This window comes from Neolamprologus brichardi, chromosome 15, assembly GCF_056152115.1.
Source record: "Neolamprologus brichardi isolate AB-2024 chromosome 15, ASM5615211v1, whole genome shotgun sequence".
Taxonomy (NCBI): domain Eukaryota; kingdom Metazoa; phylum Chordata; class Actinopteri; order Cichliformes; family Cichlidae; genus Neolamprologus; species Neolamprologus brichardi.
In genome coordinates, this window is record NC_142118.1 from 6,957,144 (window position 1) to 6,969,923 (window position 12,780).

The 12,780-nt window shown below is 39.8% G+C and overlaps 1 protein-coding gene across 1 annotated transcript; it reads right to left on the reverse strand.

Moving 5' to 3' along the window:
- Positions 1-1,865: 1,865 nt before the first annotated feature.
- Positions 1,866-10,012, reverse strand: elovl4b (ELOVL fatty acid elongase 4b). The gene is made up of 7 exons (XM_087852386.1): positions 9,750-10,012; positions 8,349-8,440; positions 7,561-7,748; positions 6,309-6,389; positions 5,043-5,214; positions 4,792-4,919; positions 1,866-3,273 (listed from the first exon to the last, which is right to left on the reverse strand). Exons 2-7 carry the CDS (start codon positions 8,413-8,415, stop codon positions 2,977-2,979), a joined length of 933 nt encoding a protein of 310 aa, XP_087708512.1. The 5' UTR covers positions 8,416-8,440; positions 9,750-10,012; the 3' UTR covers positions 1,866-2,976.
- Between the last annotated feature and the right edge of the window lie 2,768 nt (positions 10,013-12,780).

A 12,780-nucleotide genomic window follows, 5' to 3' on the forward strand; every position in this document is an offset into this window, starting at 1 on the left:
TTTTCAGAATTCTTCAGCATGACAATGAATTCAATCCTTAAACTGTTCAAAATTTGCCTCTGAAAAGCAGTATTATGTAGCTATTAAACTGTTTGCCCTTACACAGACCTTCATCCTATTCCATTTTTTATAATATCCAATTAGGTTCCTGAATTGCTGAAAATTAACCGCACTGGCTGTGCATTTTTCTCTCTCACTGGTTTTAAACTGTTCTGAATTGAAGTTTAACTTCCTTGCACAGCATTTTATTTGGTTTATATTTACATTTTTAACAGGTTTGTATCATTGGGCTCATCCTCTCACCTCTAAGTAATCAAGAAATATAACCGTGGCCCAACAGAGGGTGCTCTACATACACAAAACTGCCTGTGCAGAAGCCCAGAGGGTAATCTGCCTCACAGATAGAGAGAGAGAGCCAGTAAAACGCTGACTGTTTCCACTCTCTGTTCAGCTAGAATGAGCTCCTTAGTAATATAATTGCTAATGAGATGAGTAAGACCCAGGTCAGGTTTGCAAGGATTTAACCCCTCTCCGGAAAACTGACCCTTCACCCACTTGGGTCTCCCAGCTACAACTTCTATTGTCTTTGTGTAAAGGTTTGCGTGTGCCACAAAAGGAAAGAAGACATTCAGGAAGCAGCAGTGTGTTTTATGAATGCATATATTTTAAGTTCCACAACAAACTGTAGAAATAGTGGTCAATTTTATGCATGTGCACACATGTTTTTTCTGCTTCCTGCAGCAACAGCAGCAAGCATGCAGGTTATAGTGTCCTGTGCTAAATGCCTTTGATAGAAAAGCCTTGGCAATTCTGCAATCCTATTAGTCGCTGGCTTAGATCCTTCTGTGTCCCCAAGAAGGACAAATTTACTTCCTCTCACTCATCTCACCCAATCTATCATTCACATCTACAGCCTTCCACCCCCTTCTACCTCCATGCTAACGCCATCGGTGGAAAAAAAAGGATAAAAATAGCCACATGTATACCATTATAAGAAAGTAGGAGTTTAGGAATAGGGCATGTATGCTAGGAAGGAGGGATAGGAATGTGGGAAAATTATGTGAGGAAATAAAGAGAACATGCAAAAATACAACAAAGGATACAAAAGAATTGCAATTGACTTTCCAGACATGCAGCCACAAATGACGGCCTGAGAATGAGCCGAGGCTGCGGGACACAGGAAAAGGCATGGACGAGGAAAATGATAGGGGCTAAATAATTGAATAGATGCCATTAGTGACTCATGGTGTGGCGAAAGAAGAGTGGGTTGTAGTTTGCTTGTTACAGGATGATAAAAAAAAAAATGAATGTGAGTGTATGAAAGGTTATGCAGTGTCACAAGAATGGCAGAATCATAATTCAGGATGATGAATTTACTATTTCTTTTCAAATATCTTGAAGTTGTTAAATACACATGCTTCACATTGTAAATCAACTATTTTCAAGGCCAAATATGAACTAATCCACACAGTTTGAGAGTTGCAGTAGCAACCTGGTGGCAGATTAGTGAAGGCTTCTCTTTCAGTGACCTGCTTTCCTGAGTAACCTATGGAGTGACGTGGAAATAAGCTCTTTTGGAGCTAAAGCCAATTTGCCCCCAAAGATTAGGGCAGATCTGTCTGAGCAGGCCAAACACACATCCTACCTCTGCCTATCTCTCTCTCTGTCACACACACGCACACCTATAAGAGCTCTTTCCATTGTACAGATGGAAATAGGAGAGATGAAGTAAGTAGGACAAAGGGAGAAAGTTGGAGGATGGAGGATGGGAAGACTAGCTTCTGGTAGTTTAGCAGATGATTTGCAGCTGAATGCACAGACGCTCAAGCCAAAACTAGCACAAAGACACACAAACACAACCTATGGGGTGCTGACATTGTCTTTATTTCAGTTATATGTGCAGCCAGGGAAAGCTGTGTCTCTTCTGTTTTAATAAGACAATCCTTTTCCTTAAAAAAAAAAAAAGACGAAGCTCTTCTCAAGACGACTTTCCCCGTCCGTTCTACGTGGCAGTGAGACAATACTGAGCTGTACATTAATCTCTTATTCTTGCACCTCAGCTACATTGCACAGCAAAAAGAAAGAACGACCCACAGAAATGTGTATTATAACAAAGATAATCATAAATTAGCGTTGACTCTATAAAAAAAACCTACAAGTTCACCGCCCCCCTCAAAAGTATTTAAAACCAGGTTTTTAATCCACAAAGCACATAAAGAAAATAGTGTATCACTCTGTAAATGCAGCACAGGTAAATAAAGTCAGAGAAGACAGTGAGATTTGAAGTCTGGTAGATGGTGCAGGTGACTGCAAAGAGTTGATGGCAGATAATGAAGAGACATGTTTTTTTGTTTCTTTGATAGCCATGTTAAGGTAAACTAAGTATTTGTAAACAATGATAACCCCCCAAACCAAAAAAGGAAAAAAAAAGAAAGATCAGAGTTTTTCATGTTTTCTCCCCTTGTTAACAGTTTAAATGAATTGATACTCATTGAAAGCACTAGAAAATAAATTAATTTAGCTTATTTAACGCTATTAAGCTTTTAAACAGTACTGGAATTGAGAGTACAAAAGTTGGAGGTGGATTCCGGTTGAAAGTAAGTGGATGCTGAGCAGGATGCGGTTCCTTTATTATTTTTGTCCTACTATGGTCCAAAACAGAGCTGGACAGAGGAACGGGGGGTGGGCCTACACGAACAGCAATTTTCTTTTCTTATCTGGATTTAATTACAAAAGAAAACTGTCGTGGAGACAACCGACACTCTCGTTCCCTCAAAACCAGAACCATTTACAGACACACCCAGTGAACACACACTGCTAACCATTCACTTCATCAAGTTGGTCCCTAATCACATCCATCCACTTTATTTGCAGGGATGATCGTCTGGTTTGAACTCTGTTTATCCCTCCCCTCCCTCTTTCTCTGGCCCATAAAATAACTGTCTGCTTTTCACAAAGCAAGCCCAGTTTCCTGCTTTACTCCCTTTTCGCTCTTCCTTTCTTTTGCCTCTTTCCGTTGTCCTCCTCATCGTCCTCCTCCTCTTCCTCCACTTTGCTATGACCATTAGCCACCACAGAGGAGCCGTTTGTTATGGGCTTCCCTCCTTTCCGAGAAAAGGCAGGCTTGCGTCGATATGCGTGGTAGTAGAAGTTGGCGAAGAGGATGATAAAGGTGACAGCGTAGCCAATCAGAGCCCACTGCATCCAGCAGGGGAACGGACAGCCGGTGTAGAGGGAGTGGCCGGCGTGGCCGATGGTTACGTGGAACTGGATCTGGTGAGTATGTAAGAAAAAAAGATTAAAAAGACACAGAAGAAGCAGTCTGAATTTTTGAATATACAACTACCAATTAAAATCGGAGCTATCACTGAAACAGGCAGAAATCAGTAACAAACGAAGATCTGTCAGATTAACTGCTTAACACTAAAGCCTACATATTTGCGTATTTTCTCATGCATACAGCTGTTTCAGAGGGCTGACTTCACTCCTGTTCCCAAGTTTAATCCCAGTGGTTCACCACGGTGGATGAATCAGCAAATCTGATTTGGCACAAATTCTACATCGGATGCTTTTCCTGATGCAACCCTCCAATTTATCCAGTCTTGGGACCAGGGACTAGCCTGTGATCCCCTGAGATTGCATCTCTTCCCAGTATCAAACCAGGGATCCACCTTGTGCTAGACTAATGTGTTAGCTACTACACCATGGAACCTCTAGAATCAGTGCTAATAATATTTATTTTCTAAAAGCCTATTATCACTATATTAGAAGTTTATAACAATTAAATAATGCTTCATACCGATATGATACCCAATTGTATTAATCTTTAAAATGTGAAGATCTAAGAGGAAAATATAGTTACAGATTTAAAAGTTGATTTTTTAATATAACATTATATTAAAACTTGGCTGCGGCACCCACGACGTGGGACGGAGAGATTTCGCAGGTCTTTCCTCCCTACTGCTGTCAGACTTCAACTGATCAAACACACACATCCACACATGTGCAATAGCAATAACACTAAGTGCAATACTCTTTTCTGTCATCGTTGTATTATACTCAATTGTATATAGCATTTGTATTCTATTTTATTCGATTGTATATAGTATTTTATTTTTATTTTATTTTATTCTATTCTATTGTGTACAGTATCTCATAGATATATTATTCCAGTGTTTTTTCTCTAATTTTTCTATGCAACTTTGCACTGTCCACTGCTGTAACAAAACAAATTTCCCACACGTGAGACTAATAAAGGTTATGTTGTCTTATCTTATCTTATTAATATTCCCTATGTGTGGAATAAAGAATACACTGTCAACCAATTTTCAGTCATGAATGTGGCAGACTTCAAAAGACTCATTGCTGATGGAAAGGTCTAATTAAGTCTGCAAGAGTTCAACAAATTCAGATATAGTTAATTAAATACAAGCAAAAAATTAATTAAGCGCTCATTTGTAGCACATTTATAGCAATTCATTATTAGCTTCGTAAGCTCTGCGTTTCTGCGTAAACTTTATTATAACTGGATGAAGATGCAAACTATATCTAGGGGCTTCACATATTAGCAGATCAGTGGATCTTTAGATGATAACCATTGTCACTAATAATCACTCTGAGGTAAGTGAAACCCAAAGTGTGTTTCATTGTCCTCACAATCAGCTCAGGTAATTCAGAGAGGCAAAAAACACCAATCACACCATGTTAGCATAAAAAACTGTTGGCTAAACTTTCACAATCAATAACGTCAAGTTATTTGATATATGATGCATCCCTAAAGGTGCCACTTACCATCTGGATAATGGTGAGGTATTTCTTCCACCAGAGGTACTTCTGCATCTGAGGTCCCAAGGCAGCCAAGCCATAGTACCCGTACATGAGGACGTGAATGGAAGAGTTGATGGTTGCACCAAAAAATGCTGTGGAAACAGTTACATTTATATCAGAGGTGATGGTGGCTGTGTTATTACTAAACAGCTGTAATGTGCCTATTTTCCAGCTCCAAGTACAACGACAAGCTCTAGTCTGATTCTTTGACTCACATTGTCCACCGGGAACCCATTTGATTCCAATCCACCAGAGGATGAACATAGTGCAGTGATGGTAGACGTGGAGGAAGCTGACTTGGTTGAACTTCTTCCTCAGTATGAAAAAGACAGTGTCCAGGAACTCCACTCCTTTGGAGATGTAGTACCACCAAAGAGCTGAGGCTATCTAAAGATATAAAATGTGGCAAGGTGAATTATCACAGCACACTGAGGTGAATCTGTCACATAAGTCAATAAACCTTTTGAGACCATGCATGGGGACATTACATTTGACTTCTCTGACTTTTTTGCATCTTATATTTCACTCTTCTCAACACAGACCTGTTGCATCCCTTGCATGCTAAATAAGACCTCAGCTCTCAGGAGGTTAAGGTCCTATGTAGGTCATATTTAACTATTTACAGCCTGTTTCTGATTCCTTTTCTGAAGGTTTCTTCAGTGAAATATTGGTAACAAATGTTCTGCAAATAATGATTACATGGAGTTAAGATCACTGTAAACAAAGCCAGTAGACAACATCAGAATCCCACATAAAATAACATATGTAATTATATATTTACATAGTTATTGGTACAATATATATTAATATTTCTTTAGTGGTGAGCTCTAGCTTATTGGTATTTTTCCTAGTACACAAATAATGAAGCAGATTCCTTGCCTGAGTTTCCTTTGTACTAATAGAAAATCTTTAGATGACAGAAAAATGTAGCAACTGAGGATCTTTGGAGAGATCAGCAAATCAAATATTTTTAGTAACCCCTTTATACTAACACAGCATGTCAAAATCTCTCTTTCTGTTATCCTATTTAACTCTGTCGCAGTACAAATTACTCCCCTTGTGACACACAGCACACAAGGTCGCTCTATAAGCCATCTTGCTCTGACATCTGTGAGGCCTAAAGGTGGAGATGGGGCGGAGCTTAAGAGTGGTGAGACTGACTGGCCCCGCCCCTCTGAATGTTGAGCCAAACCCTCTTTGTGCTGAAATCATTAGAAATATACAGTATCTCTCAGCCCTCGCTCTCCTTCATGCTTATAGTGATATATGTACAGTCAAGAAATGTGGCTCTTCTTTCCTGTGTCAATACTGCAGCACCACTGCTTTACAAAAGATTAGTAAAATTAGTAAAAAAATTGTCATACTAAAAAGTGTCATATTAATGTTATTTTACCCTAACTATGTCCAGTGCAGAGGTAAACTGTGTGCAAAGGATGTTCACAGATTGCTCTTTGGATGTCTGTGCGTGTGAGGGAACCTACCCTGACTTCATTGACATCATTCGAGTAGTTTACAGGCTGACAGAGGTAGCTGTACCCGGCTGCTCTGGAGGCTAGTAGGAGCTGATGAGAGGACACAAAGTCAGAACAAGGATGAGAGCAGAACACCAGATCCTGCCTGTGATCTGGAGAGACCGACAACTACTGCAAGTCACTCCTGTTCGATTACCCTTTTTCATGTAAGCACTGCTAAAACATTAACAATACACAGAGAGCAGGACTGAACATGATATTCTGTGCAGATAGGACCTTCAGTTTATCCAAAAATACATGAAGAATGTAAGCAGACACACATTTGACTCAAAAAGATCAAATTAGTGAAAGAGACTATGTGCTCGTATAATTCACATGAATCTCCCCACTTTCTTTTCTTGTAGAATTGAACATGTTTTGCAGATGCATTGCCATGTATACAATACAAGACTTTGGTAATGTAAATTACTAAATATGATGCCTACTCATTTAAAGTCACATAGAAAGTTAAAAAATATGTATATCCAAAAATCTAATTTCTCCTACGTTTTATGCTTCTAGTTGACGCACCAAATAAAATATGTCTTTATTTATTCAATACAAAGGTTTCCACACTAATCTTACTGGCTGCCCTCCGGGTTCTTCTAGTAGGGAGTAAAGGCAGTTCAATCCACGTGATGGAGTTACAAGAGAAAATGGGTGATCAAGGAAGCTACATTAAACCCCCTCAGGTAAGAGTTTTGAAAACTCTGAGCGGACTGAAATGCTGTTATTTGGTGCATTCAGTGACAGATGTTCATGCTGTGGGCTTCACTGCAAACATGTTATATGAGCATTATTGCTAACATCAAAAAAGGTAGCCACAAAATACTGCAGCCGCTTCTGACTTGTGCAAATAATGGTTATTTGACAGTAAGATTAAGTTGAAATATTTTCTCTTTATTAGGGAAAGAAATAAAATGTTCATTTGATTAGATCCACAATCTTTAAAGCTGGAAACTGAATTCACAGACCTGCAGAATCTGTGTCATACATCCATTTCCTTTAACAAGCTCTAAGGTATATTTCATGTATATACAAAATATATAGTGCTTTGTAAAGTATTTTTTTATGTTTGTTTGTAAGTTTGATGGATAAAAAATGTATTTTCAATTTAGATTCTGCCCAGAATCTGCCAAGCCCCATATCGTGGCTCTTTTAAGCATCTAGTATCTCCACTTTAAGCTATGATCTGTCCTTCAAAGGCTACAATGGCACTCACCTCTTTGGCGATGTAGAAGTTGAGGACCACCATGCTGAAGTTGTAGACTATGAGGGTCTTCCTGAGTGTGTAGGGCTGGCGATCTTGCATGTATTTAGGTCCTGCCCACAGGAAGATCAAGTACAGGCAGCTGATAGCCAGAGTAGGGAAGGGAGAGGACATCATGGGCCAGTGCTGAACCCTCTTGTCTGATGGTAAAGGGGTTACAGTTAATTTTAAGGGTGGGGAAGAAAAACACAAGTTACAGCTGTAAATATCAGGATGGATTCAACTGAAACATTAATAAACGTATGTTGTAAAGTTGATCCACAAACCCTCATAATCTTTATTAATCGCTTGATATTTTTGTGTGGACCAAGTTTTTTTTTACTAAGAACACAGGCTACAGAAGTTATAGTTTGGCATTCATTTATTGGCTCTATAAAAACAGTACAGAGGATGTAAGTTGAAGGTGAAAATACTCTTCCCGGCTCAAAAATAAGCTGACAAGTTTAGTTATGCAGTTCCTCTTTCACTTGATACACGCACGTAGCTGTAAACACACTTGCAAAGCATCAAGTATGTTTACTTTTGCAGTTTTCTGTGCACTCCATATACCATCAGCAAGCACATCTATACATACACACAACTGCATGATAATGAAAACAAGAGACATCGATCACTTTTGGTGAAGTTATAATAATCCATTATTATGATTATGCAGCCACTGTTGAACAAACCCCACAGATGTGCATATGTAGTGAAAGCTCCTATTGCGTGTTGTTTCCAAGCAAGAGATCCCAGCTTACCTGCTATAGTAAGGCTCCATTTGTAAAACTCTACAGTGTCATTCACAAGATGCGTTACAACCTCCATGGCTCTGCCTTTGGTCTAGATTACACTGTGGTGGAGAGAGAGAGAGAAGAGCAGAATGTCAAAATCAGCCAGAGTTACACTGTATTGGTAAATGATGTCTGGACTAAAGTCAAACATTTCAACAGCACAAATAATATGTTAAATGCATGTTATGATAAATGCATGGTGAAGTTTTTTCTTTTCACTCTTTTCTCCATTGAAAGTGCACATTAGTCACCTATTCACCACAAACCTCCACAGGAAGTTGATTATTATGATTGCTGGGCACTCCCATCAGTTACAGATAACTACAGGAAAATGGATGGAGGATACTGAGTAATAATGAGCACACAAATAAAAAAAACGCACACATATGAGACAGTAATAATGCAGAGGGCGATTTGCACCCCATTGATAAGGCAGCATTACATAACGAACCCTTTTTATCCACTTGAGAGCTGGGAGCAGGTGTCTCTATATTAATCTATAATTAATCCTATGCGTCAGATCAGCTGCCCTTTAAATAATTAATTGCCAAGTGTACAGTAACTACTGCCCACCAGTGAGCGCTCAGTGGAAGGAAAGTGTTGAGTGTTGAGCACAGAGTTGCTCATAGCTTTATCAGGATAACTTTATTTGCAGGATGAATCACATCCAATCCAGGGTCCAGGGTTTAGTTGAGCAGCAGAGGGCCGCGGAGGGAGATCAGATAAGAGAGGGTTAACCGGGTCTGTGCAAGAACAAAAAGACTGGGGCGCATGTGTCAGCAGGTTTCGCCCTGACCGCTCAAGAGGCTTACATTCAATTGATCAACGAGCTTAGATGTAGGCCTAAGAACAAATGCCCAACCATTTGACAGCCTGCCGGATGGTTATCTGCCTACATGTGCTATGACATACGCAAAAAATAAAAATAAAGAAAGAAAGGAAAACAGACAATACAACCTGCACACTGCACAGCAGTGATATTGTCATTTTTGCAATGATGGGGATTTAAAAGAATAAACAGATTGCCCTTTTTATTTTAAAAGGGGTCCACAACAAGTGATTTACTCCAGTCAGCTTTATTCGGATGGTGGTAACAGGTGGTAGCTGAAAGGCACTGAGGGCTGATATTATAGTTCTTTGTAGCTTGCAAGCCATAGAAATGTGACTAAAAGATTCTTCATCCGCCAGCGTTAAATACATTATTTCTGGTGTACAAAAGGCTCGACCCCTCTCTAAGTAACTCCAAAATTAAAGCTCAAATGTTTAATTTTCATGTATAATAAACTCACAGGAACAAAGTATACTCAAAACCGCATTACAATAACACTTAAAACTAATGCAGTAGTTTTTAAAGATGCATTTACTTACGTCCTCGATATATAAAAGCGTATAATGACATCCGGTGGCAATATGATGCCCAACTCCTGTCAGCAACTGTTTCGCTCCCCCTCTTCTTCTTCTGCCCTTACAGCTTATCAGTTCATTCGCTGCTCCTGTTCAAATTCGACATCAAGCAGCAAATTTGGCAAGAAACTAAAAAAAGAAAAGGCAAGTGGAAACCTATGACTAAGGTTTGCTCGTTAAGCAGTCGGTTCGTGCCGGCCGCTCAGCCGCATCTTCTTCTCCCAATCTCCTGGAAGTAGGGAAGCCAGAGCGCATTGCGCATGCGGGAATCGGCTCTACTGTCTCACGCGCATCAGGCGATGGCAGCTCACCTCGTGGCCGTGCTCGCGTTGTCTCACTTGTGATAAACCTCGGCATTTACTAACCGTACCTATAAACAGTTAGATAATTAAGAAGCAAACTAGCTTCGTTGCTATTCATATATCTTAATAAAAATAGATAAAATGATAATAACTTTCTATTCACAGCCTAAAACATCTATATACATCCTAGAGGTTTGGCTCTGCAGGTTGCCTTACTCGTAAAAACGTCCCTGTCGGATTTCTCCACTAGATGGTGCTGTTAGGCCATCTTTAAGTTTTCAATTCACCGTCCGCTTCAAGACACCGGCTCGAGACTCCTTTACCGCTCGACAAGGAGAGTTTCCTCAGAAGGAAAGCTGGTTTCTGTATTTTGGCGGAGCGAAATTTCCCATTTCCCTTACCAAAAATGTATTGCCAAGGCACAACATTAGTCACCGAATTAGTATGGCTATATGTCACTGTCTGAGTTTGTTAGATTAGTTGTCACAGCCTAACCTACAAGTGAAAATTAGTTTTGACGAGTGTGTCAAGCTGTGCTGTTTTGGAGAATCCAGTACATTTGAAAAGGCTCTATTGCTGTGCCAGAGCCATTTATAGGCTTTTCTGTGAGGAAGGGTGACAGATCCAGCTGGACTGCACTAACCTGGCGCAACCACCGAAAGGCTGTAGGCATCCAGAACAGTGAAGGATGTGAACGTATCCTGTGTCTGTTTGTGTTTGAACCAAGCTACAAGGAACAGGTGTAATGGCTCAGATTAATGCCTTTCTGTCCAAATACAACTTGTAAACTGACGTCCTCTGTCCATTTGTTTTGATATTGCTGCAGTACAGTTAAGTCCTGTATGATACCCTGTAAATAAAAACTGCATATACATTCACAGGTCTGTGAAGGTAATCATGTCTACATCTGCAAGATGCTGTGTCACTAATAGACACCTTAATATTTAAATAGTTTTGACTGCTGTCTGAATTTGGCATTGATCGATTGAACTATATACAAAATAAACTGAACAGTAGATTATGTCTAAACAATGCATGAAACAGTGTGCTTCCTCTGGTGCAATTTATTCAAATTTGCCTTGATGGTTTATTTGCATGGCTCCAGTTGCACTGTAATTACGGTGCTTGCAGTTATTTGCTTCGTTAACAGGAGATCTATCATTTCTAAAATTGACATTCTTTGCAGGCCTGCCTTCCCCCACGCTCCCTCGGATGAGATGAATAACTGTTTTTGTGTGCTTTCTAATAGTTTCAGTGTGTTTTTGTGATTGCATAAAGGACAAAGTTGCCCCCCACCTTTTTTTTTTGCATACTTATTCTTTGAGTGTTGCAAGAAAGAAATATAGGAAGTTGCTCATATTCTTCCTTCCTTTAGACATTTTAGCATTTGCAATCGATAGTGCATCTGCAGCCAAACTGCTGTTTTTTTCTTCTTTTTCATCTTTTAGGTGGTGCAACATGTTGGACGCTAATTGTATGTGTTACAATGCAGTTCGTATGAAGTGTTTCATACGATATTAAAACGCAAGATTCAGGAAGCAGTTTGTGAAATTCAGAGGTCAGGATGTTTACCGTGGGTTTAACCTCAGTTGTGAAAACGCACACAGATACCATCCTGCACACACATTTGCATTCCAGTTTGGTTGACACTGACATTTTCTGTGCACATGCACAACGTGAAGGAGGCATTTGGGCTCGACTGTAATCAGAAATGACTACCGGTGTGGAGGCACATCAGGGCAACTTGGAAGTTAGGCTTTTAATAATGCAAGCTAATGCTTTTAACATTATCATTTGACATTCCCAAATGTCCTGCTTAGTCTAACTAAACTGTGGTTGCTTTGCTTTGTGGGGTTTAAAAATGTACATTTTATACTCCATAAATATATACCATAATTACAATCTAATGTTATAATCATACAGAGGAGCATATCCTGTTGCAGACTTCATATTCAGAAAGCGTGAATGTGAAGTGAAGTGCTCTGAGGTTCTGAGTGCGTGACGTAGTAGGGGTTAAAGAGAATATATGCTGACTAGACTTCCTGTTTTCACTCTTCCTATTTTCTATACTGTCATGTTTGCTCTGCCTGTCATCTCACTTCACGCATGGCCAGCTGTATATCATATTATGCTTTCGCAGCTTGTAAAGTTACCATCTGTTGATCTCACACGCTTTTATCGCACTTTATGGGCTTCATATTTCATGCAACATCTGGCAGTGCCATTTTCAAAAGGGTAAATATTCCACCGTTTCCAAACTGAGCAAATGCCAGAGCACAGCCATCTCTCTCAGAGATATATTAGTCTATGATTTATGCTGGAACACACTGTGCACAAACCACCGAACTCTCTGGAAGGGAAATTTCCTTCTGTAGGGCACATTCACAGCCAGCGACCTGGGATAAACTATTTTCCACATACCTCTGGAGCGGCTTTTAAAAAACAGTCTTTTGGGAATACTGCTTTTCCAAAGCGTTCTCTGAACACAGGGAGAGTTTCACATCCTTGAGGCTCTTGTAACTGGGATAGGTTGATGTCAAACCTGCCAGCATGAAGTAGCTGTTTGCGTTTATTTGCTGGGCAAAAAGTAAATACTGGAAGACCCTAACTGTAAGCACATTGTCATCCTCACGTTGACAGAGTTAATTATGATAACGTGTGAGACGAGGAGGGCAGATAGGAATAAGACTGTA

Bases quoted from the DNA above. Each gene is read 5' to 3' on its own strand.
- elovl4b (XM_087852386.1), bottom strand. From the start codon at position 8,415: ATGGAGGTTGTAACGCATCTTGTGAATGACACTGTAGAGTTTTACAAA. The intron at 6,390-7,560 runs GTGAGTGCCATT...TCCTCTCATCAG, and splicing joins ACTTCTACATCGCCAAAGAG to CTCCTACTAGCCTCCAGAGC. The intron at 5,215-6,308 runs GTAGGTTCCCTC...TTATATCTTTAG, and splicing joins ATGATGTCAATGAAGTCAGG to ATAGCCTCAGCTCTTTGGTG.